Source organism: Triturus cristatus, chromosome 12 (genome assembly GCF_964204655.1).
Source record: "Triturus cristatus chromosome 12, aTriCri1.1, whole genome shotgun sequence".
Taxonomy (NCBI): Eukaryota; Metazoa; Chordata; class Amphibia; order Caudata; family Salamandridae; genus Triturus; species Triturus cristatus.
The window spans coordinates 576630639-576656599 of record NC_140595.1 but is presented as its reverse complement, the minus strand read 5'-3'; the positions used below and the strand labels follow the sequence as shown (position 1 = coordinate 576656599).

The 25961-nt window shown below is 45.8% G+C and overlaps 1 protein-coding gene across 6 annotated transcripts in view; it reads right to left on the bottom strand.

Annotated features, from left to right (window-relative positions):
- The window catches only part of ANKRD27 (ankyrin repeat domain 27), a 595879-nt gene that overhangs the window by 249414 nt on the left and 320504 nt on the right, over positions 1–25961 (bottom strand). For all 6 annotated transcript variants that reach the window (XM_085639132.1, XM_085639135.1, XM_085639137.1 and 3 more), the window contains 3 exons: positions 17024–17083; positions 16805–16924; positions 3210–3254 (listed from right to left, as the gene is read on the bottom strand). In XM_085639132.1, the coding sequence (XP_085495258.1) occupies positions 3210–3254; positions 16805–16924; positions 17024–17083 (225 nt within the window). The remainder of the gene's footprint in view (positions 1–3209; positions 3255–16804; positions 16925–17023; positions 17084–25961) is intronic.

Below are 25961 nucleotides of genomic sequence, written 5' to 3'. Positions count from 1 at the left end.
GAAATATGCGTCCTGCAAGTCCAACGCTACCATCCAGTCTCCAGGGTCGAGGGCAGCTAGAACCTGAGCCAAAGTCAACATTTTGAACCGTTCCTTCCGGAGGAAGGCATTGACGTTCTTGAGGTCCAAGATAGGGCGTAGGCCCCCTTTGCCCTTCTTGGGAACCAGAAAGTAGTAGGAATAACAACCACAACCTACTTCTGGGCTCGGAACGCGCTCGACGGCCTCTTTGGCAGAAGATTCAAATGATCCTCCGAGAGACGGTGGTGCTGCGGTGGCATGGCTGGAGGGGTCGTCTCGAAGGGGAGGGAGTAGCCCCTTCAGGCGATTTGCAGCACCCACCTGTCCGAAGCGATGGTACGCCAGTGGAGCAGGAGATGGCGAACTCTGCCTCCCACTGGCGATGAATGGGCCGGAAAGCTCGGACTAGGAATGCTTTGAGGCGGATGCTGCTGGGGTAGATGTGGACTGACCGCGTCTTCCTCCAGAACCGCCTCGGCGGAAACCACGTCCGCGACCGCGTGGGTCTGCGGCCGGTGGCTCTGCGGACGTGAGGAGGCGCCCCTTCCTTGGCCACGAAAGGGGCGAAAAGCGTGGTGGAAATCGCCCTACCCAGCGAGTCCGTGGTGTCAAGTCCACACCGGATTGCATGGCACGCTGCATCCCTCCCATCGGCCAGAGCCTGGAAAAGTCGTGTCCGGGCCTCCTCCGGGCACAGGGGCAGCACGTCCTCCACCGTATCCCACAGAGAGTGGGAGAAACGGTCCAAGAGACAGGCGGTGTTTAAAGACCGCAGGCCTAAACTGAGGGAGGAGAATAGCTTTTTGCCAAACTGTTCCAGTCTCTTGGAATCCCGGTCCGGAGGAGCGGACGGGAAGGAGGTTTGGGAGGTAGAGGCCTGGATAACCAGGCTCTCGGGGGTGGGATGTTGCGACAGAAAACTGGGGTCGCCCGGAGCAGGGCGGTGGCGCCTGGCGACGTTTCTATCCACAGGAGGGACTGTGGAGGGCTTGGACCAGGTGCCCTGCAGAACGTCAGTGAGGGCCTCATTGAATGGCAGCAGAGGCTCAGTGGAGCTTGCTGCAGACTGAAGCACCTCAGTGAGGATGTTAGTCCTCACAGCAACAGCAGGCAGCTCAAGCCCAAGGGCTTCGGCCGCCTTGCGCAGCACCACAGAAAAAGCTGCACCCTCCTCCGAAGCCACAGTCGGAGGAGAGATGAATCCAGTGTCCGGTGAGGTATCCAGACCACTGGCCTCCCCCAGTTCATCTGCCCAGTCCTGTGACAGTTGAGCCTGAACGGCCATAGGGTCATCGAACCCCTCCCAGTCGCCCCCGTCATCCGATTCCTGGTAAACAGGTGGAAGGATCGGAGCCGGACGATAGACATAGTGAGTCTTGAGCGGCGTCGGATGCGGCGTCGGTGGGCGCCGCATCGGCGTCGGGTCCGGACAGGGGCTGAACCGGGGAACGACGTCGACCGGAGTCGGTGGCGGGGGTGGAACCGGAGTCGGCGCCGGCGGAGGAGGCGATACGAGGTCGACCGGCGTCGACGGGGGCCCAGGCATGGGCTCCTCGGGGACCTGCGGCGTCGGGGCCGGAGCCTCCAACGGCGCCGGCGGCACGCACGGTCACCCAGTCGAGTCCGCGGGGCCCGAAGGCGCGCCGGCGGGCGTCGACGGCGGAGGCCGTTTCCTCATGGCCGAGAGGAAGGCAGCGATCTCCGCCGGCGCCGCGTCCGTCCCAGGGACCGGCGGGTATGGGGACGTGCGCGGCACCTGCGGATCCTGCGGAGCCGCGGGGGTGGAACCACCCTGACTCTCGGCCGAGTCGCGCGCGACCGGCGAGGGGAGTCCGAAGAGCGGTGTCGCCTCTTGGACTTCTTAGAACGCTTGGACTTACCCGAAGACTTCGAGCCAGACGAGCGTTGACGTCTGTCGCGGCTCCGCGACCGATCCTTGGACCTCCTCCTGGACCGGGATCGAGAATGGCGCGGAGCAGTGTCGGAGCTCGAGAAGCTTACGGGACCGCTCCCGCCTAGCTTTCGAGGTCAGGGCCTGACAGTCGGAGCACGAGTCCGCGTCGTGGTCGAGGCCCAAACAGTAGAGGCACCGGCGGTGGTGATCGGTCACCGACATCAGTCGGTGGCAATCGCCGCAAGCCTTGAACCCAGGCATCCTACTGGCACCAGATGTCGATTGACAAAGATCAAAAGGGATCAAAATATTTAGTCAAAAAAGTCTAAAAGGGGTAGCTCTTCCGGATCGGCGCTTACTGGCGCGGAAAAAAGAAGAACTGACGTCAGCGCGCGAGGGCGGCGTCTAAGTACTCCGACGACGTCATTACGGTGCACGACGCCAACGACGGACGCGGAGCCGCAGACGACGCCTAGCGACGCGCAAGGGGTATTGCTGACGAAAAATCTTCCGGATCCAGTCTGACGCCTGGGGATATTCTAAGGTGAGGAATCCAACTAACGTGTTTCTTTCAGATCCTTTAGTCAACCTCCCACTAAAAGGCATGGATCCAAACTCACAGGAGGAAATACAATGTGAGAAGCAGTCTGTTGCCAGTGCACTGTGAGTTTTTAATATCTATGTCAGAGCACCATACTAGACAAACTTACAGCCAGTGCACAAACACTTTATGGGAAAAAAGATTCTAAGCTCAATTACTATATGGTGGATTATGTACAACATGTCAATGACAAAAGAATGACCTGCATGTTCAAATGTAATGGTGAATAAGAACGTGAAAGTACAATATTCAGCTTCTGCCTATGGCTACAAAATAGTGTGCAAATATCAGCCTATGCTTTTAAGTAAACCATCCGAGTTAACCTATCACCAAACCTTGTTGGCCTCACATCACTTTTCTGTCGGGCAAAACAATATAACCGTTTTTTAAAACATCAAATGCAAAAGTAATAGTTGGCATCTTGTAGTAGAGGTTAACCTCCATGCCCTAATGAGACAATTTTAAAATGAAACTTTTGATCATTCAAGATCCGTTTTGATGTTGCTTTTAAGAAATGGGCCAAGCACCCATCTATGGTCTTCACTTTAATCACTGACGACAAACTCCATGGACAATGTACAAGTTTGTGTCCTACTTATAAATAGAAAGCTAAATATTCTATTTATTTTTTTTTCTTAACAAAGGCAACATATACTTGTTTATGTAGTATGAAACATAGCTGTATTAACTCACCATTTCGAGATCCCCATCAGCAACAGCTCTGAGGAGTTTATCTACCTATATTAAAGAAAAAACTGACATTATTTTAATGGTGGAATTAAGCTACAGTCTCAGAGATAAATGCAATGTCCTTGCCAACCTCTCAATCGGATACTGCAGGGTTAAAAAATGCCTAGGGCACATTCATTTTTATCATTTGTAAGAGTCTGAGGTACACAGTAAGAAAGATAAACCTGCGAAATGAACTGCTGATTAACTGAAAATGAAAATGTTCATCATGAGACATAATACAAAAGCAAATCTAAATTGGGACCCGGCAGCGACATTACATTTCACTGGTTTCAAAACAGCACAAAATAACAGGCTTGAAGACAAACAACTAACAATACAATTCTAAGCCTACTTTACAATGTAAGCCAAAAAGTCACTGACCAGTAGATTCTAAATAATATAATTCGTATTTATGTTGATGCATTTTAATTGACAAATTATTTTGATTGTATCAAACATAAACAAGCACTGGCATAGCCAATAGGTCTTACCTTTAGGACCTTATAATTATTTAACCATGTAGCACATTATCCTGGGTTCTACAACATCTACTGCTACTTCACAGGCCAATGGTAAACGGCCACACACACCCAAGGATGGTCTTCCGTGCAATTTAATGAAAATATGATAACGTCTCTACAAAACTGAAAAAAAGTGTATTTCTTTAACAACAAAGCTAAAACCAGCATAAAGAGGTACACCGTTTGACAAAGTTTACTAACACCAAAAATCTTTTTTTGTTTTTTGAAGATACATTTATCAAGTTTAATATAGAGCGAACATAACCTGTGAGGGTATCAATGCGCTTTAGAAAAAGGGAGAAGTAAGAGCTAAGTAAGACACAAAGACACAAGAGCAAACAGTCACATATACGAGAAGGATGCAAACAGAGCAGATTAAACAGGTGATAAATTAGACCTCCACAGTAAGTCAGAAATATAGTAGTCATGATCAACAAATGAGAAAAAACACGGAAAGGATCAAGGGCCAAAAAGCGTGCTCTTAAGACAAAAATGTGTTCATCAGAAGTGTTTTCACTTCTTTTTTGAAGGAGGCGTAGACGAAATCAGGCATATTGCAGAGAGTTCGAAATGTTTGGGGCGATGCCCGAGAAGGCCCTGTTGCACGTTTTCTTTTTGTGAAAAATCTGGGGTTTCAGCAGCAGAAAGCTGGTACTTCACGATGATGGCATCCGCCTGATAATTCTAGCTTTTGTGCCAAATACCTAGGGGTATTAAAATGTGGAGGTTTTTGGAGTTATGCACGCAATTTTTAATTGTATTCTTGCCTCATAAGGGAGCCATTTCAGGGATTTCAGATTTGGGAAGATGGGCTTGTTCCTTTTTGTTCCTGGAACAAGTCTGGCAGCAGAGTGGCCAACTTCTATATAGGCAAGCCACAGAGTGAAGCACTTCCATAATCCAGCCTGGGCAAGACGAGAGCTTAGACCGCCGAGTTAAAGTTGCCCTGGGGGAGGAAGGGTTTTAGTTTCCTTAAAATTCTCATCTGATAATTTGCACCTTTGGTGGCAGTACTGATGAGCTCCTGCATGTTCAGGGATTTGTCTAGGGTAAATCCCAAAGATCTTGCAGAGTCTATAATGTGAAGAGAGTCGTTACAAGTAAGCCAGATATAAGTGTTGAGGACATGATGTCTTCTGGGGAGGAGATTTTCAGATGCAAATGGGTGTTGTCTGCATACATAGGTTAGTGAATGTTAGAGGATGTCAAGGAGTCTGCTAGAGGTTCCATGAATATGTTGGAGTAGGAGAGAGAGTGATTCCCTGTGGTACTCCCATGGGGACCACAGTGGGCTTGGACAAGGATTGATTAACCATGACACGTTGGGTTCTGTTATGGAGGAATGAGGTAAACCAGTGTAGGACGGACCCTGATAAACCCATACTCCATTCAAATAGATTTAGGAGACATGTTTGACAGAATCGAACGCTGGCGATAAGTCAAGGAAAATAAGAAGACATGATTCATTCTGGTCCAGCACTTTTAATACATCATCCACTATGTCACTGAGTGCGGATTCTGTGCTATGCCCTTGACGGAATCCGTCTTGCTATTAGTCAAGGAGTTGGAAATGATCTATGTGGTTGCAGAGCTGGATCTGGACGCATTTTTCAAGTAGCTTTGCCAGAGTGGAAATGTTGGATATTGGGTGGAAACTGGTAAGATCTGAGCAATCTGCAGTTGTTTTTTTCAAAACATTGGTTACTTGCCCTAACTTGCGGTCAGGGACAGTGCCTTGGCAGAGTGAGGCATTTACGATCTTAGTCCACAGAGGGAGAATAGATAATTTGATCTCCTTGAAGATATTTGGCAGTAAAGGGTAGATTAGTTGATTAGAGGGTTTCAACGCTATAAAAATGTTGTGAATGTCAATTTTGTTGAGGGGAGTGATTGTGTGCCAGGAGGCATAGTTTTTGGGTAGAGCCCAGGGTGATCAGCTGAATCAGAAGTCTGCAAGGGATGCGGCAAGATGTGTGATAGCTGGTAGGAGCTTCCTCGCCGACTTCAGATCTTTTTCTGTGTTTTCTGTTTTACCCAAAAAGAAGGAAGTGAAATCCTCGCAGTTTGGGAGAGTGCTAGCCCAGGTGTCAAGAAGGTTTGGTAGGTTAAGTGATTGTTGCTTGACAAATTCAAAAAGTTTATTGGGTCGATTTTTAGCTTGGTCAAGCTGGGTTCTAAAGAAGTTGGCTTAAGTGCTTCTGATTCTTTTATTATAGGTTTCCTCACTGATCTTAAACATTTTAGGTGCTTCATTGACGGCGAGGATCTCCAGGTTCTTTCTGCTAATCTCAGGTTGCGTCTTTCAGTATTAAGGTTGCCGATTAACCACGGTTTTGGGACTTTGTTGGATATGTTTTTTAGTTGAAGTGGGGGGGGGGGGGCGATCGAGTCAAGAATGTTCAAAAAAGAGGTGTTGTAGTGCTCAGGGAGGGCGTCATTGTGGGAGTCATGGAACTGTAACTGAGGATAGATAAGTAATTAGGTTTGTGTTCTATAAACGTCTTTTCCATTGTTTTGGTTTCTTTGGTTGAGCTCTTTTCGGGATCACAACCACATTGATGAGGAAGGTGATATGGTAGTGGTCAGTCCAGTCTTAAGGGACAATGGAGTGCAGTGTGATTCTGTCTGTTTTTGCTATGATAAGGCCTAAGGTCTAACCCTTGTTGCGAGTATGGCTGTCACAGTTGGGTCAACACGAAGTCAGAAAGAAAGGATTTGAACCTGTCACTGCATGGCCGTTCAGGTCATTCCAGACCCCAATGAAGATCTGGGTGTCTGGAGTCTTTATTCCAGCATGCCCAGGTTTTTCCACAGGTCTTTAAAGACCATTTGCAAATTTACATACCTTTGTAAACTGGTTTCCGAGGCTTCGTTTTTTTTTACTCCCTGGGCCCCCACTCTGCCTATTCTTAACATTTGCATTTTACATTTACTGCCATAGTGTGAGAATGCATTTCATGAAAAGTAATATAAAGAAGGGTTGCCAAAATAAAAATGCATCATGGTTTGTTTAAAGAGCTTGCAAAAACCTCGCCTTGACACCAAATAGGGTTATAAATAAAAAAGTATGTATTCATTTGTAATGCGACTTTTCTGTCTTTGTTCCCTTTAATTATCAGTCATGGAACATTCAGGCAGCCCTAGAATACAATTAAAAGTGCTTTCTATTTATATTTGCTGTTTGAAGTATGCACGGATAAGTGCTGAAAATATTGCTTAAGGTGACTTCTTATTTTTGTATCATCTGGGACATCAAAATAATTACCTGGCAACCCTAATCATGAGACTGGAAGTTTGCTGCAGGATCAGCACATTATTTCCTCCACCCTCGATCCCCAGTTAATACCATAATAGCAATAGTTTAACTTGTATCTGAAACCCTATGCCGCTATCAATAACAAGCTGAGTTACTTTAAGTGTCTGGGAATGCACCCTGCATTCAGACAACTTGCTCCTCATTCTCGCCCTTCACTTTCCCACTCACCCTGTACTCAGTAGTCACAATGCACACACACTGATCACCATGCACTCACGCCATTCACCCACTCAACCTGAACTCACAGTGATCATTTTGGACTCGCAGTACACTTGTGCTGTTCACCCTGTACCTCACCCTGCAGTCACACAAGCACACTACTCACCCTGCACACATCTGATACTTCACTCACCTGTCCCCCTCACTGCTCAATCTGCAATCTCACTCAAACAAGCCCATCACTAACCATAAATTCATTCGTCCTACTTCGCACTTGCATCTGCACCCAAATTCATAAGGTCACCTCACTCACCCTGCAGTCACTCCTCTTAACCTACTGTCACACTGCTTCATCGCTCACCTTGCACTCACATGGGCACTCCTGCCACCCACACAGCGCAGAGGGTTAATGTGCCTGCTATAAAGAACGTGTACCATGCAGATCACACAACTGAGTGCGAATAAACTATGAGCAGCACTATTAAAAAATGAAATGTTTGTCAGAAAGGTGTTATAGAGTGAAGAGGTGCATTGTTGGTGAGTGGTAGTGAGGGAATTTATGAAAGAGGAGGAAATGGTGGAGGGGCGCACAAAAAGACTGTTGCACAATGTGCGACCAGTGCAAAGGCCAGCCTTGGCTGGGAGTGTTAAACACCTATAACCCCCCCCCCCCCCCCCCCCCCCCCAAGTTCGGGCTAGTTGGTCCCCTGATCACGGAGTCCATCATGGACAGCATTTAACAAATTCTTTCAAAAGGCAAACTATCAGCCCTGCATTTGGAAAATAAATGCAGCAAGTTTTATATAGTGCGAACTCAAACCAAAATTATTGGAGCGATTTACATGATTTAGTTGTATGCATGGGGAGATTAGCATCCTGTGATTCTCGGCAAATTAGTTAATCTGCCTCAAGACTCAAAACCCAACTAAGTCTGCAGCTCGAGCATTAAACCACAACCTCTACCACAAGAGCGGAAACATTTCCAATATTATATACAACTTTATGCAACAAACCACCATTGACCAAGCCAATAGTCCTGGCTTCTTGTAGGTGTAATGGTACTTGTATTATACATCTGGATGCAATGACAGAAGAAGCAAAATATCAGTCGGTGGCACACTAAGCTAAGCACAGGTTTTTAGCTTCTTTGCTTTTAAGCCACACCCTTATTTGCATCAGGCACGCCCCTTTAAGAGACCCTCTGGTTTTGTCATCCCACTTAAAGCCCTGACAGTGAGGAGGAGGGCATGGATGTCAATGTCTGATAGACACTCGGCCAGTCTTCTGGGTCGAGAGGGGGCATTAGGGAGAGGTATGGTTTTCCAACAAAGGTGATGAGTGTGAAGGATGTGGGCAGGCATTGTGACAGTTTGGGTACCAGACCAATTCATTAGGACTCTGTTGGACCTTTGAATGAGCAGCAACTCTGTGATGATGGATATAAGTCTCTGTAGTTCACCCTTGAGGTGGAGCAGATTAAGAGAAATCTTGTCAAGACGAGATTCCACAGAGGCTGGTGGTGGGTGGTCGTGGGTTGTGGGGGGTGAGGCCAGGTTGAGAGGGGAGGAATGAAGGATCTCTAGCTCAGGAAGGTAGGAAGGTATTGCAGAGGGAGAGTCAGTGTGGGGGCAAAAATAGAAGGAAGGAGAGAACAGGGAATTATGTGTAGACAGGAAGACCTAGACGGTGAGAGGATAGTCTTGTTAGGGTATATGGATTCAGATGTCTAGGCCCAGGGGTAGGATGTACGAGTACAGGATGGACTCTCTAGAAAGAATTCGGGGGCCGGGGTGAGGTCTTCAGATGGTATTAGGTCCTGGAATGAGGGAGTCTATGCTACTACTAGTAGGGGTGTATGGAGCCTGGGGTCTGGATCAGTGCATCACTTAGTGAGACTCGACTATGCAGGATACAGAGAATCACAGGTTAGACTGGTAGGAGACTAGGTGGGGGAGCCTGGGTTGGTGGTGAAGTATGGGCTAAGTGATTATGGGGTAAGTATGGGCATCACTAGGGGTGCAAAATTGAAACCAGGGGAGCTAGAGTGGCTTTGGATGGGAGATGAGATCTTATTGTTCACAGCCCTTCTGATGATAGAGAAGATCTTATCCAATATTGCTAGTCTGTCATTCGAAGATTGAATTAGTACGTTCTCGTTATTGTATAGGGGTATAGTAACCTTTACTCTACAGAAAAGCAAGGGAGATACTGAAAGTCTAAGACCGTGGAGTTTTTTCCTAGAGTTGCTGAGTTGGTGCAAGGAGTAAAGGGCATTTGTCCATTGTGCACGTCTTTTACTGTAAAAGAGCAGGTCACTAGTTAACGTTCCCTTACTAGAGCAGAAGTATGGGTCAAAGATAAGGGTCTCAGGATGGAATTTGAGGAGTCTGTGTTTGAAGCTTTTGGATGCATTTTTGGAGAGATTAGGAGGATACTTAGTTGTAAAGGAGTTAAGACCCGCAGGTTCTAGTTTTATGTCCCTTGCTTTAGGAGAGATAGTGGCAAATATGGGTGACCAGATACCTCCCAACGGAGATGAGTAAAAGCCCAGAAGGAGGCATCCGAAGGGTTCCAGATCTCTCTCCTATGTCATAGGACGCGGGAAGAGTTAGGAGAAGTGTCAAGTGGGCAGGCTGGGGCCCTCAAGCAGTCTCTTAGGGAGAGGAACGGTTGTCCGAGCGAACAAGAGAAAGCTCATAATGCGGGCCGCATGTGCACTATAGCAGATCCAGTGTGCAGGAAACCAGATTGTGATGGTATCAAGCGGTGAGTGTGATCCTCTCCACCCTGGGACCGTGCCAAGCTACCAAATTATAGTGAGGCATTAAAACCCAGAGCCATTCCAAGATGGCCGCTCCATTCGGAGTTCAGGGTTTCTAGAGGTACAGCCTTAGTCCTACTTTAATTTCTGGAAATTCCTCATAGGACTGAGTCCTATGACCCTTTCCATTCGAGGGGAGGGGGCTGCCTTCTTGGGAAAGTGCAACAAGTAGAGAGAAGGGAAGGAGGGACCCACAAAACGGAGGAATGGCCTCCAATGGTACTGCAGACCAGTCCTGGGTACCCAGAATCAGCCTCCAGGGTTGCCCAGGGTCACCACACTCCCAGTATCATACCACAAGTCCTGGAAAATGGTGCACACCCACTCACGAACATAAAGAGCACAATGGAAGGGCAGGGAGGTCAATGCTACACCTACCAGCACTAGCAGCGTACTCCATGTGCGGATAGGTGGCAATAATGTACAGGCAGTAGGACCTGCCGCCTGTAACCCAACTGGAGCTCCCTGTTTCATGGGGACCCAGATGCGAGAAAGAGTCATTCAGAAAAGACATGGAAGGTCTCGATCTGCTGTGGAGCCAACGATGGCCCAGGAAATGTAGGACGACTTGGACCAGGTGAGAAATTTTTTCTGTAGATGGAGACCTCGAAGAGATGCCTAATATACTTGCGCCTTGTCTTTGGAGTCAGAAAGCAGGATGGGGTTGAGTACTGCTTCACTTTCTTATCCTTGGGCTTGAACGTTGACTTAACAGAAGACTTGGAGTGCGAAGTTAAGTGGTCACAGGAAAATCCTCAGGAACAATACCGAGAATAAGTCAGTGTCTGTGATTTGGAGTCGAGTGGGACTTACATGAAAGCTGCGACATCATGTGTTTGGCAACATACAGATTTTCTTACCGGTCTCAGATCATATACAGGTGCATGATGATGCACTTATCAAACAACTTAGAGTAGTGAACAGACATCAAAGACATACTTCATGCAGGTCTGTGACCACCATCTGTTTCCTACAGTCCTGGCAGAGCTCGAAAACTGTTGGTTTGGGTAGAGACATTGTTCCTTAGCACACTGGTGAAATAATTTTAGAAAGTAATCTGAAACCAACAAAGTCAGGAGTGGAGGCCCGGATCCTGTCAAAGTAATGGAAATAAAAGAACTGATGTCAGCGCGCGGGGTGGCACTTATTTGCAGCTCCACTATGCTACTTCTGGGGTGGTGTGTAGCCAGCTCTGAGCCGCAGAATGCACATGGTAGCATTGTTTGCCATCCGAAAAAATATTTGCATAGTAAGTGTAGGTACTGGGTTCTGCCCACTTAATACCCCTAGATTTTTTGCTTACTGACTACCCAAGTTTTGGAGTTTTCTTGTGAGCGTACCTCACTCAAGGTAAACTGCTAATTATCAGTGCCAGCGGTTTAAGATAAGGCCCCCTACTGGGTAGAAGGCCCTGGGCTCATTACACAAAAACGTGTGAGGGCTGAGCATGTGAGTGTACCGTATGGCATAAAATGGAGAATCCACCTGACCCCCACTGAGAACTGGGACCTAAGGATTTCGACAGCAGATGGCTCCCAAGGACTAGGGGTGTCATCTCCAGGGCCAATGATGCTGGCCCCCTTACGGCCCTGAGCGACAGTTGAGGGATGGACCTGCTTGGGTAAGAGGGGAGACCCTGGAGGGTTCACCTGGATCTTCTGTGGACTGGTCCTAGAGATGGGTGACCCCATCAAGACAAAAGCCTTTCGACTCTGCTGCTGAAAGACAGGTGCCATAGGTCTTGGGAGTGCAGCAGGGAGAGTACTCTGCTGGCAGGCTGTGCAGGGGCTGAGAAAAAAAGATAGCGGGTGAAGGTAGGGGCCAGGAGGCAAAACGGAGCACAGATCCTGCAGCAGTGGCAGGAAATCAAGCCCCAGAAAGAAAAGTTTGAAAGCTTGATGAAAATGCTCCTAGTGGGGAGAGCTGGTCTCCCCACCTCCTTAGTCCAAATTGCCTCAATAACCGGAGGTAACAAAGAATGGTCCATGGGGTACGAGGCGGAAAATCAAGCACATAATGCTCTGCTGCAAATTTTTCAAACTACCCTATGGAGAGGCACGCCCCTGGGGTCGGACCAACCATCTTCATTTATTTTCAATGGGGAGAGGAGGGGACGAGCGTGGGGCCCCTTTCCCAGAGCCTCTCTTGCCCCTGGGAACCCCCAACACCCATCAGCAACACAAAACCCTCTCTTGGCCACAGGCCCCAGTTTTCGGGGACCAAACGATGTTCCAAGCTGGACACTCCTCACTATGCCGTTTCTGTGGAGACCAGCATCCAACCACCACCCTCACCGCAGATGGGATAGGCAGGAGGAAGGCAGTTTGCTCCTGGGGGAGCCCAGAAAATGAAGCCAGCTCCTGCATGGTGCACTGGAAGCAAGCCACTCATGGGTAGCTGGCGGGGCCTTTGAGGCTTTCCCTGCCATTCCCAACAAAATGTAGCACCTGGGTGCACAAGTGGGCACAGGCACCTGGTATTGCAAATTGTGAGGTTGAATATTAAAAAACACGAAAGCACCATGGAAATTCTGTCAAAACGTATTCAAATCTCGGACGCTGTAGCACAAGTGCAAGACATTGCCACAGTCATTTTTGTGAAACACAAGATCTTCAGGCAAGATTGACAACACAGACCCGGAGGAGAAGCTGCAATTATTCTCAAGGACACATTCGCCTGCACCACCTCCAGGTGTCTTTACCTCTTTCAATGACATATCTTTCAAAACACCCATTACCTGGGCCAACCTGGCCATTCTCAACTTCACAACCTACATCCCTTCACCACAGAAGAATTACCTCGACAGGCCCTGCAAGCCGATACTGGAACAACAGAAGAGAAGTGGCTTGGGCTCCCACCCTCCAGAAGAACCAGCCCGAACATACAGTCCACTTATCGAGCAACATCAATAACTGGATTACTGCCTGCGCTTATACCATGACTTCTAACAAGCGAAGTCAACTAGCAAAAAACACGGCCACAGGCCATGGAGGAACTTCAAATTACCAAACGGCATTGCAAGAAACTAGAACAGAGGTGGAGAGCAAGCCAAGCAGAATCAGACAAGGACGTGTTCAATTCTGCCCCGAGGCACTACCCCAAGCAGATCCAGGACACCAAGAGGAAGCCCCTGGTCGAACGCAGCAACACCAAAGACATTGTTGCAGTCATTAAGAATCACCTCACCACCAGCAACAGTACCCCAACACAGGAAATTGGTAACAACCGTACAGGATTCTTCTGCAGCAAAATCACATAAATATACAACAACTTGATCTGCAACTGGACCCAAGCAAATTGGTAACAAGTATACCAATATTGGACAAAGAGAAACACCCTGACCACATGGAACACTATCACTACAGAGGAAACCGCTACAATCATGAAGACAATCCACTCCTTGGCCCGGTCAGACAGACCCTTGCCCGCAACATGTCTACTACAAAGCGTCCACCACTATCAAGGAAACTCACCCTCACCACCTCGATTGACAAAGCCACCTGTCTGGAAGTAAGGAAACAGGCAGCTGCAAATGCCCTCTTAAAAAAGCCCACAGCAGACCCAGCCAAGCTTGGGAAATACCTACAGAATGATTCCCCTCCTACCATACCCAACCAAAGTCCTAGAAAAAGCCATTAACAGACGTCATGCCAACTACCGCACCAAACCAAAGTACAGAGACAGACGTCAAGGCAGCAACAGACTACATCTGGGTGATCCTTGACAGAGGAAAAACTGCAGCCCTGATCTTACTTGACCTCTCTGCGGCCTTCGACACAGTTTCCCACCCCACCCTGATCTAACAACTGCACAAGACTGCCACCTAATCTCGCACCCTCCAATGCATATGCACATTTCTCACCAGAAGAGCAAAAACCGTCAACATGCCACCTTACTCCTCAGAAGCCTGGAAGCTCATTTGCGGAGTTCCACAAGGCTCCTCGTCTAGTCCACCCTCTTGAACATTTACAGATCTCCGCTAACAGATGTCATCCAAGCACACACCATTGATAATATTCACCTACGCCGACAACATGCAACTGATACTCCTTCATAGACAAAACACTCATCCCAAGGCAAAATTGTAACTCCTACATGACAGAAGAGGCCACCTGAATGAAGTCCAACTGCCTTAAGTTGAACACGTCTAAACTGAAGTAGTGATCTTCAGAAAGGATGCCCCACTGTGGGACTCCACCTTCTGGTCTACAGACCCCAGACCCACTCCCACCCCACAAGCAAGAAACCTCAAAATCATTATAGACAGTACGCTTGACATGTTCACTCCACTCAACGCCATCGCCTCGACCTGCTTCCACACCCTGAGAAAAATTGCTGAGAAAAATATACAAGTGGCTATCAAACGACACCAGGAAGACAGTCATCCAAAACCCCTTCACCAGCAAACTGGACTATGGGAATGCCCTGTACATAGGTATCACCCACAAAACTCACAAAAAGACAACAGACCTTTCAGAACGCAGCAGTCATGCTTGTTCTCAACCTCCCACACCAGTTTCACATCACCCCACACCTGAGGGAGGTGTGGCGGAGCAACCAGAGCGGCTGACTCCAGAGCGTGGGGCTCATGGTTCGATCCCGGGCACAAGTGGCAGCTCAGCTCAGCATTGTGTGACTCTGGGCAATAGCTCCACCACCTTGAAACCCTGAAGGATGATAGGTTTGCGCTTTACAAATAGGAAAGATATATTGTTTTAGGGAACTCCGCTGGCTCCAAGCACGCACAGTTCAACTTTCTCATTCACACATAGAAAGCTCTACATAACCCAGGACCCTCCGACCTGAACAGCCGCTTACATTTCCACCAACCCTCCAGGCACGTCCGCTCAACAGCACTTTCCTTAGCACACATCTCACGCATAGACATCAGCATGTCAGGAGGTTGCGCCTTTTCATACATTGCTCCTAAAGCATGGAATGACCTCTCACACCATACAAGAGCCTCCTCCTCTCAACTTGACTTCCACAAGAAGCTGAAGCCCTGGCTCTTCGAGTAATCCCCTCGAGGCTAGCTTCACATTCCTGCAAAGCACCCGGATACCAGCACGGATGACAGTGCTCTATAAAAAAAAAAACATAACATAATAAAATATTTATTTAGGAGACTACACTCCCTATACCTTTACTCATAAAGGGAATAAGTCCACTGCCAACTCATCTTTGATCGTCCACACTAACAAGCATGCTCACCTACAGGACGAGTTCTTGAAAGGCAACTGGAGCACAGTCATGGTACAATCATCTTCAGAAATTCCATCACTGCAAGATTCATCTTTAGACACAAAACCCTATCACTGGATTACACCACCAAAGACAGCCTCATTTATCATGCTGAAGCAAACACAAGACGCCAAACCATGCAGTAAAAGAAACTCCAGAGTATATAAGTACCCCTCACATATTAGAAATGGGACAGACTTTCCTAACAGACTAAGCTTTTCATGTATTCTTGAAAACACAGAATGTTTGATTGCTAAGTCTACTGCATACAAACAATACAGCAAGATTCCAATTTACATAATCTCAGTCAGTAAAGACAGTACAAACCATGGAATTTAAAAAAAAATGAATCCATCATGCCTGACTTGTTAGGGCAGGTAAATGGAATGCAGTAAAGATGGTATTCTACCGCTTCACCCATAAAATGCTGCCACTTGATGAAAAGCTACCTCACATTAGTAAACGTAAAGTTAACTCTGAGGCATGTCCTAAAAGTCAGTCCTGACTTATCTCCATATAATCTCTTAATGGCTTAATTTAGGCTTTTCCAAGGCATTCAACTACTGGCATGAGGAGGGAGACCCAAATGGTGTTCATCATTCAAATGGGTCTCATTCCTGATAAGAAAAGTGTGCCCCAAATGTAAATACAATTAGAGAAAAGTAGTGCAAAAAGCCCCTTTAACCAAACTTATTCTTAAAAGGGTTAACTTCAGCAAATATTATTTTTCATTTGTCACTGCAGTTTCATTACTTTTCGATTTTCCATGATTATATTTTGTTTTAGGAGTAAATACATTTTTGAAAGTTCCTATCAGGAACCTGAAGGCGATCATTCAATAAATAAGCTATTCAAGTTTGCAAGAGCTTTACATGATAATGTAATACAGGGGAAGAGCTGATATAATGTAAAACATCAAATTATATGGACAAGCAGCCTGGATGCAGGACAATGTTTTACCGGTAACAATCGGTTTGCAGCTGGTTTAGATGCAGACCCACATGTTACGCTGTCCTGCCATTTAGTGGACAGTATTTTAGAACATCTGAGTCACTGAGCTCAAGAACAATTAAATGCAGCTACCATTTGGAAAGTAGTTCCTCTTTACATTTTTTAAGTCAAAATAATGGTTAGAACATTCATGGGAACGTTTAAAGAATGATAGGCGATCAGATTCCGTAGAATGCAGCCATAAATAAATGGTATACAGGTGTGCTGGAATCTTGCTCAGAAATAGCAGTTCATTCAAACAAGTGGCCATCAGCGGAGGAAGGCTTGTTAGATCAAGCAAATGAGACAGAGTTTCACTGTTGGCACATTATTGTACCAACATGCAGGCCCATAACACTAGTTATTGTTTCTTACTCTTTGCACACCCTTGATTGCAGATAAGGTTCAAATGAATGGTGAGTGCCAATAACCAATATTAAAGACTGACTCTAACATGGGCTAAAATACCTACTTTAATATATTTGTTTGCTAGAGTAATTGAGCTTACCTCTTTATAATGGTTTTTTCCTTCTTCCTGTTTGGGATCAACAGATAATGAGGACAAACTGGAAACTGATGACCCTCTGCTGAAAGTATCAGCAGAAAGCTGGGGAGAACGACTCAGTGACTGCAATGATATCAACACAACATTTTAAAGATAATTTAGTGCTCTTTAAATTAATACAATTTATTTAACAAGTTTATATGAATGTGCAAAGTATATTACCTCAGACGTGCTTGGTCTCCTTTCAACTCTTGTATGGTTAGTTTCCAATAAAGATAAAATCTAGATTTTTTTTAAAATGGGAGCATGCAAGAAAAAAAAAAGTTACTGGTCTGTAATCATCAAGCAGTATTAGTACATTCATAAGCCTTAAATTTTTTTGATGAACCGAGACCCCTATGCAGCAGCGGCCCATAAACCCTTGGGCCTTATTACCCAATTCAGAAATGAAATCATTTAGTGTTTTAATTCCTGGACGTGGGGAACAAAGGACATATGTGATTTTGCACCGATTTCCACTTGATATTCCTCCATTCCAGGTTCCCTTTCCTGTGTAGATTTCCTCAAATGTTTGTTACCAGCCAAAAGGAGTTTTCCTTGATTCTAATAATCTGGATTTGAGTGCTAAATTCTATTTGTAGCTTCTCCGCATCCTTATTGTTCAAAGCGCATTCAGGACATAATAAGCCACAAAGGTTGCATCATAGATTTATTATGGAGCAGTATAAGACAGCCAAGAAAGCTTGTGACATGCTGAGAAGGGACTGGAGGTTTCCTGTTTATCTATGGAAGAAACCAACACTGGACAACCATAGGTCAGGTCCACAATATTTTCTTCTTCAGCATTGGATGTGCCATAGAATCACATTCTTGATTGAATACAATACTTAGAAGCAGGAATGTAAGGAGGTGGCTGCTAAGGACTAAAGCATATCTAACCATGTACATTATACCTCAGGATCCTTGGGTTTTACATTTGAATACCTAACTTATAAGCACCTTTTTCACTCATGACCCCCATTTATTTTTTAAGGTAAAAAAGGTACATTCATTTTAAATAAAATACAGAACACTCCCAACTCTATCTAATGGTGTTATCCATTAAAGAAATTCACCTCCTTAAGGTCCTTCTAAATCTTACTGAGTTGGGTACGTTCTAATTCCGACTTAAGCGTGGCACCTTCCAACTGTTTCTTTTTCTACCTGTGTCTAGGGCAACTCATCACTCAATCTTTCATGAGGTGGTCTTAACCCATGGAACATTTGCTGATGTTACACTATATGTCTGCACTTCAGCACGCCGATGTGCGGTGGTCTAGCACACACTAAACCAAATATTAAAAAGAAATACTAGGATACAAAATAATAATGTAAGTGAATAGTTGAAAATGCTACTGTAATGGAGGATGAGACTGGAAAAGACAAGTAACTTTTGTAAATGTGTGATTCATATTTGCTGATAGTAAGTACAAGCAGTCTGTGTTGAAAAATGGGTCTACAAATTCCAGACTTTCAAAGGAAAAATATTTGACAGTACCTTGATGACAAAGGGACTACTAGCTCTCAATGAACACTCATAAAAATGTCCATTCAAGTCTGAAATTGAATGGATTGCTTTGCTATGAAAGAGCTTATCACAACCAACAAACTGGAAACCTTCAGCCCAATGGCTGAGTGACAATGCAATGTTTACAGTGATGAGCAGATTGTGTGTTTTTTTAATTATGATTAGAAAGTAGACAACTGTTCAATCGCACATGCAAGATAAAGTGCTTTAAATAATCTTGAGGAGCTCCAGATCTGCAAGAAGCAGCCTTGAATTGGTCTTCTCTGGCAAATTTAAGGAAAATTCTCGAATCATTGGTCTTCTTTTCTAATAGTTACCATCTTTAAAATACCACATAGCTTAATACAAGAAAATTAACCTTTTAACCTTATCTGCAGTCGCTTTTCATAGCAATTTTTCACCTTTTAAAGAAGAAACACTAAACAGGCTAGTTGTATAGATGACAGGAAGGCCCAGTGTAAAGTAACTGGCAAAAGGAGAACACATTGTGTTTTTATTTTTTAGATAAAAGAGAAAAACAATAAAAAACAAAAAAAAACAAAGCATGGTAAATGGCTGATCATTGGGTTTAGGGTTTTCTTCTTGCGGCACCTCTGCAAACGTTGGGAAATATACAATTTGTCAAATGATGTCGGTTCAAATGGACTTTGGGTTTATTTACAGCTTAGAGGATGTCCAACATTGCCACTTTAAATTACCCACCGTGTTTCAATCATGCTCTTGATTGACCCCTGCAAATTTAGTATATTCCTATGAAAAAGGGTGCCTATTTCTCTTATGGTGTTAGTCTCCTTCGTAGGTCTTTTTTTAGTGTACCTGCTTTCCTAATAAAACCCTCAACCAGACATGTTGTCTTTATGAGCATCTAGGAGCAGTGTGTGTTAAAAATTTTTTTTTAAATCTGGTCAATTATATGAATGTCATGGCAAACATGACTTCTGCCAGGATGTCTTGCAATTACATAGATTTCTACCTTGTAATGTTACTTATCATTCTGAACTATAATTTTTTTACATGCCACTAAGGATTGGAATGTTGGGACTGGCTTGATTTCTTTATCACTATGGTCTCAAGTTGAGTGCTACGTTTGTTAACCTTCTTGAAATATGGAAAAAAATTAAGTCTGGCAATGGTATCAAGCGACGTGGTGATTAATAGAAATGGAGATTTTGGCATCTGTCCCATTGTCAAGAGCAATGAAACAGCTGTCAAAACAGCCACACATTTTAGCGGAGAAGCATTTGAAAGAATAAACTTTTTCTTTAAAAGGAAACAACCCTAAATATTTTCCTCATTAAGGGCCTCATGTAGGTAGCGAAATACCGGTCGGTAACGGCCGATTTTCGGTAAATATGCCGTTACCGACCGGTATCCAGACAAGTGAGATGTAGGAGTCCAAAAACCACTTTTCGGTAAATATGAGGCGGTAAATACCGATTCATAGTTACCGAATTCTAAAATACCGATTCATATTTACCGAATACATAATTAACGAATCGGTAAATATGAAGTGGTAAATATGAAGTGGTAAAAATTTAAAATGACATGTAGGAGCAGTCGGTAATTAAGAAATCCAGGAAAATCGGTAAATAAGAGTCAGTAATTAACACGGATTGAAAGCAGGTGGTAACCATCAACAATGCACATAAGCAATCCCAAAATGCAACAGCGTGGACAACATGGCCGCCATGTACGTCATTGCAAGGCGCCTACGTCTACAGGCAGCAGGACTGAGGGTGTGGCGACGGGAGGAACAAATCTACAGACAGCGCATCACACTACTCCAGCTGACTGATGCAGAGATACATGAGAGGTACAGGCTACACCCCGAAACCATCATGGACCTGATAAGGGACCTGCACCCACTCCTGGACCAGCCAACAAGAAGGGCGCACGCCATACCACCACATGTGCAGGTGCTCTGCAGCCTACATCTACTGGCATCCGGCAGTTATCAGGTGGTGATAGCTGCGGTGGGTGGTGTATCCCAGAGTTGCCTGTCCCGTTTCTTCAGGAAGTTCCTGGATGCCATGATGCAGAGAATGCACCACTACATAAGCTTCCCAAACACACAGGCTGCACTGCAGAAAACAAAAACAGACTTTTATCACATGGCACAGTTCCCCCATGTCATCGGCTGTATTGATGGTACACACATCCCAATCTGTCCACCAGCTGATACAGAGCACATCTACAGGAACAGGAAGTCCACCCACTCCATCAATGTGCAGGTGATCTGTGATGCAGGGAACATCATCACAGATATTGTTGCAACGTTTCCTGGGAGCACCCACGACTCTTACATCTTCCAGAATAGTGGGATCTACACACGACTGAGTGCCGGAGAATTCGGAGAGGGATACCTGCTGGGTAAGTAACAGTGACGCCCCTTGAAACCTGCAAATCAGAGTGTATAGAGGCATGTAACTGATGGTTCCCTTTTACTCATCCAGGCGACAGTGCATATGCATGCCGTTCATTCATCCTCACTCCCTACCTACACCCAGCAACCCAGAGTGAGAGACGATACAACGTGGCCCACAAAACAACACGCAATGTGGTGGAGCGCACGTTTGGACTACTGAAGAGCAGGTTCCGCTGCCTCCACAAGAGCGGAGGCGCACGCCAGTACAAACCCATCACCTGCTGCAAGATTATTGCCACTTGTGCAATGCTGCACAACCTTGCCACGAAAAAAGGTACAGATGTGGAACTAACATATTTTGAGGACAACGAGGATGAGTCAGGCCAGCCAGAGGGCAGCGCAGCTAGAGTGCCAACTGCAATCGATGGGAGAGAGAGACGGGCAGAGATCACATGCAACTATTTCTGAGTAAGTGAGGGGACACAGCGAGTTGTGAGAAGTCATGACGTAGTTTAATGTGGCACCACGCCATGAACACATGAACAGGCCAATCTGGCAATATACCATCTATACAAGGAGTATGTCCAGGGTTACGTCACCCAATGGGAAGTGGCTAAGCAGGGCCACATCAATGTTTGCGCATACGCGCTGCAGTGGTGGATTGCACGGCCTGTGCATCCTCACTAGAGCCAACCCCAAGCCGCCTGCTGCTCCTGCGTGCTTCGGGGACGGGGGGTGTGATGCTGCTGCTGGTGTCGATGCTCTCCGCAGCATCCCCTGCAGCAGTTGTCGACGCCTGACTAGTCAATAGCACCCCTAGTGCACTTGTCACCTGCACCATCCCCCGAGACAGGTCGCTGCAGCACTGTGTTAGGCCCTCCTGCATCGTCACAGAGCGCCGGCAAAGTAGGGAAGTCGCAGTTGCCAGACGGTTGAGTGCCCTGCTGGTAGTGTCCCTTCTCTGGCGTTCCCGGCGCCGTGCTTCGATGTCAGCATCTAATTTGCTGCACAACTGCTGGATTGACTGGGACATGTCCCGAATGCCCGCAGCCATGCCGCCAATGTTTGTGTCCATGTTGACTAAGCTTGTCTTCATCACCCGCATGTGCCTCTGGACTGACATAACTGCCTTTGATTGCAGGCGCTGTTGCTTCAACATTTGGCCCTCGAGCCCCAAGAAGACACCATGGCCGTCAGTGGGTGCTGGTGGACTCTGGACACGCGACCTGCGGCGCCCTCTTGCTCCCGTCTGTGCTGCCTGTGAGGTGTGGGGCACAGTGGGATGGCTCCCTTCCTGGGGCCCGGTGCGGTCTTCTGGGCCCATGCTGTCGTCTGACGAGGTGTCGAAGGCTCGTAGCCTGGCTGCTGGACGCATCCTCATTCTCACACCTGCAAGCGGAGATGTGGCCGGTGATTCGAACATGAGTGGCGATGCTGGCTGTGGTTGTGGTGATGCTGGCTCTCGGTGAGGTGATGCTGGCTCTCGGTGAGGTGATGCTGGCTCTGTGTGCGGCGAGGCTGGCTGTGTTGGTGGTGCGGCTGCGAGTGGGCCTGCTCCCTGGTCTGAACTCGTGCTGGCTAGAGGTGATTTTTGTGGCCGGTGTGCCGTCTCCCCTGCAGCATGCCCTGTACTGCATGATGTCACATCTGTGGACAGAAAAACAACATTGGCTCAGTGTCCCCGAAGGGCTGCATTGCAAGCGTCACAATAAATCATTTCACATTCCAATCTGTCCTCTGTCTCCTTGTGCCTCGAGTGCGTGACATGCCTTGTTGCCCTGTAACATTTACGTCATGGTTAGTGTTGCCCTGACTACATCTCCCGGAATGCAATGCCTGTCTGCACTGACACGTGTGGACTGCAGTGTGATTCTCGTTTCACAATGGGGAATGTGGGATAGGGGTAGGGGAGGCTACATTGCTGTGCTTTCGTCTTACCTTAGTGTGTTGCGGCTCTGGCAGAGCTGTCGGCGTCCCCAAGACCCACGACGCTCTCTTGCTCGATCGTGGCCGCCACCAGCTCCTCCAGTTCGGTGAGGGCAGGTGCCCTGTTGGTTCCACCTCCGGTCTGGCTGGCCTCCTTCTGGATGTCGCCCATCTTCCTCTTGGTCACAATCCTCAGGTCATACCAGCGCTTTTTGAGGACCTCAATGTCCCTGTGGGTCACTCCCACGGCATTGACCTGCGCCTGGATGGCCAGCCATATGTTGCGCTTTTCGGCCTCAGGCACTTGCAGGGATTGCCTCCCAAACAGCTTCTGGTGCTGCTTCACCACCTCCTCCACCAGCACCTGGAGTTCCTTGGGGCTGAATTTGAGCTTCCTCCTCCTTTCCCCTCCGTCTTTCTGTGTTCTCTGGCTGGACATGCTGTTCGTTTCCCGCTCGCACATGCAACTGCTCCCTGCCTCTCCTCTGCACTCCAAGCCTCTCCAGGGTCGGCTAATTATGTACACCTGCCTGGGTGTGGCCACTTCGGCTAATTGTGTACACCTGCCTGGGTGTGGGCAGTTCCTGGTTGGGTGGGCTGTCGTTGCACAGGATTAGCTGTTTCGTCAAGTCATGTGATGTTATTTACCGAATCCGTACATACCGATTCGGTATTTTCCGATTCGGTAGATACCACCTCGGTATTTTCGGATTCGGTAGATACCACCTCGGTATTTTCCGAATCGGTAATTATCACCTCGGTATTTACCGAATCGGTGAATTCCGATTCGTATTTACCGAATGTTACCGAATCGGTAACTGTTACCGAATTTTTACCTACATATAACTTACCGATTCTAATTTACCGATTCGGTACGGCTCGGTATTTAAGAACCGGTAAAATTTATTTACCTACATGAGGCCCAAGGTCTTTAATCCAAGTTTGGTCTCTTCACCTACTTTACGTTGCAGGTTTTCAAGTGTATTTGATCAGCATGGTCAAGTATATTTAGGCACCTACTGTACTGTTGAGAATGACTGGATTTGTATTCTGTTCATGAGAAGGTGTGTTCCGATGCTCTTCTGTACACAGCAGCCTTTGACTAGAAAACTGATAAATAGTGGTAGGCCAATTACTGAGCCAGAGCACTCACTTCTTTGATGGTTTTTACATATGTGAGCTATTCATGAGTAGGAGAAAAATTATATACAAGACGTTGTGTCTTGATGCAATTTGGAAAATATTAACAGGATCACAATTTAAGTATTTCTATTTCATCCCAAAATTTATATTCATCAAAGTTTGTATTGATGTTGGCAAAATGTAATTCTTATCTTCCGATTCAATAATGTGTAACCTATCATAAAATGTTTTATCTTTCACAGGAAATTGAATCATATTTTGCATATGTTTTACAATTTGTACCTGGTGAAATTGACTTCTGCAACAAAATACCTTGAATGAGCTCCATTAGGGCACTCATGAAGAACTTGGGGCTGGAAATCTACTGGACTTCACCTGTGAAGATGTGTTTGATCTCTAGAGCAAGGGTCAAAGAAATTTACTGGGAGTTAATTACTGTGGAAAACGTGACAAAGTCTAAGGGAACGCGTTCACTGTCTTTTATAAATTTTAAACCTGGCATACAGTATGAAGCAACCATAGACAAAATTGTTCCTGACGATGCATGGAAACTGCATCTTCAATTTAGATACAGGACTCTTCCCACCATATTGGTTTGTAGTAAATGGCAAGTGAAGTCTTTGCCTGATGATTTGTGTCCAGAATGTTCGAGGGGGGATCTTTAGTACACCTACTATTTTTTGCCCTCGTTATAATAATCTTAAGGTGAAGTGGATCGTCCCCCTGTGCAGGAATATTGCCACTAGACAACACCTCGAAGCAGAAGATAGAATACTCAGAAGAGACCAGAGTAAAGTACTGGTTTTTGGTATGGCTTAATAGCTTATGGCTCTAGGGATCAGGCACTTAAAGAGCATTCTAAGGGCAGAGAACAACTGATGTGGGAACTGCGACTATATTAGCTCATTCCTCTTGTCCATTTAGCTTCTATTTGCTGTCTAGCCGAGTAGAGAAAACTGAAATTGCAAACGCTCTTACTCTGATTGTTTTTCTTTATGTGGTCAACACTTGCTATGATTTTATACAAAATCGGATGGGAAAGTGTGATTAATTCAAGCTATGGTTGCACAGGCCACTTTAATTGATAATATTTACTGCAAACTGTTGTTGTTAAAATGGCCTATGTCTCTGGTCACTACCATCTAAAAAGGAGCAATCCAGTCCACTTTGAGATAGTTTATTGTATGCGGTCACCTAGGGACCCATTGATAGCCAGGAGGGAATGACTTCTGAATTGTTGATTATGTCATTTTAAGGGCACGAGGCCTGGCCTATACACTTGGAAATGTATTGTGCTGTTACTATGATTTTACTTTTTATCCTGGGAGGACAGCCTTGAGATTAATCTTGTGTATACATTCTGTGATCCTTTTTTAACATTACATCTATTTATGTTTATTATCTACGTGTGATGTACTTTCTAAGATCCAAGTGATTGAAATAAAGTTTACTTTGATGACCTCAGAAATGATCTCATTCTGAACAAGCAAAGTTCAACATTTTGTTTTGAGAATATATAATAATGTATTTTGCAAGCAATAATTAAATTTCTAAATTAAAAGAATTTAAATAAGCTCAGTAATGTTGATGGAGCAAATCGGGCAATCTTTTAGGGCTTTCCAGTTTGTGAAATAAGGGTGCAAGTGAAAAGATCTAAGCAAACCTATTGACGGATGAAGAAGCTTAATTAAGGCATGTTTCCTCACTGAATAAAAAAATCTATCACACCCAGGTATGTCTAGGGACAGAATGGCTGAAATACAGTTTGCGATAATCCCAGGCATCCATATACATTACATGATTTTCCAAAGGAATGTTTGTAGCAATTTAAGTTTCATACCGTATGCTACAACTTGCTCATCTACATTAAAACCGCCTCCCTCAAAAGCAAATGTCCCTGTGCCAATATTAATGACAAATATTCTTACATCTTGAGGAAACCACTACCATGATGGTTTCCTAGTACTGTGCCATTGTTTCGAATGTGTCCCAGCTGCTGGGAAGTGCCTCCATTGCTCTGGTGAGAAGTTCTAGTATGGTGGGTTGTTGGATCCAAGGGCAGAATAATAAAGTTGTGAAAAAGAGGAAGTTATATCTTGTATGGAAAGACAATAGAAAATGGCTATCCTAGACCTAATATTAATCAACTAAAAAAAATG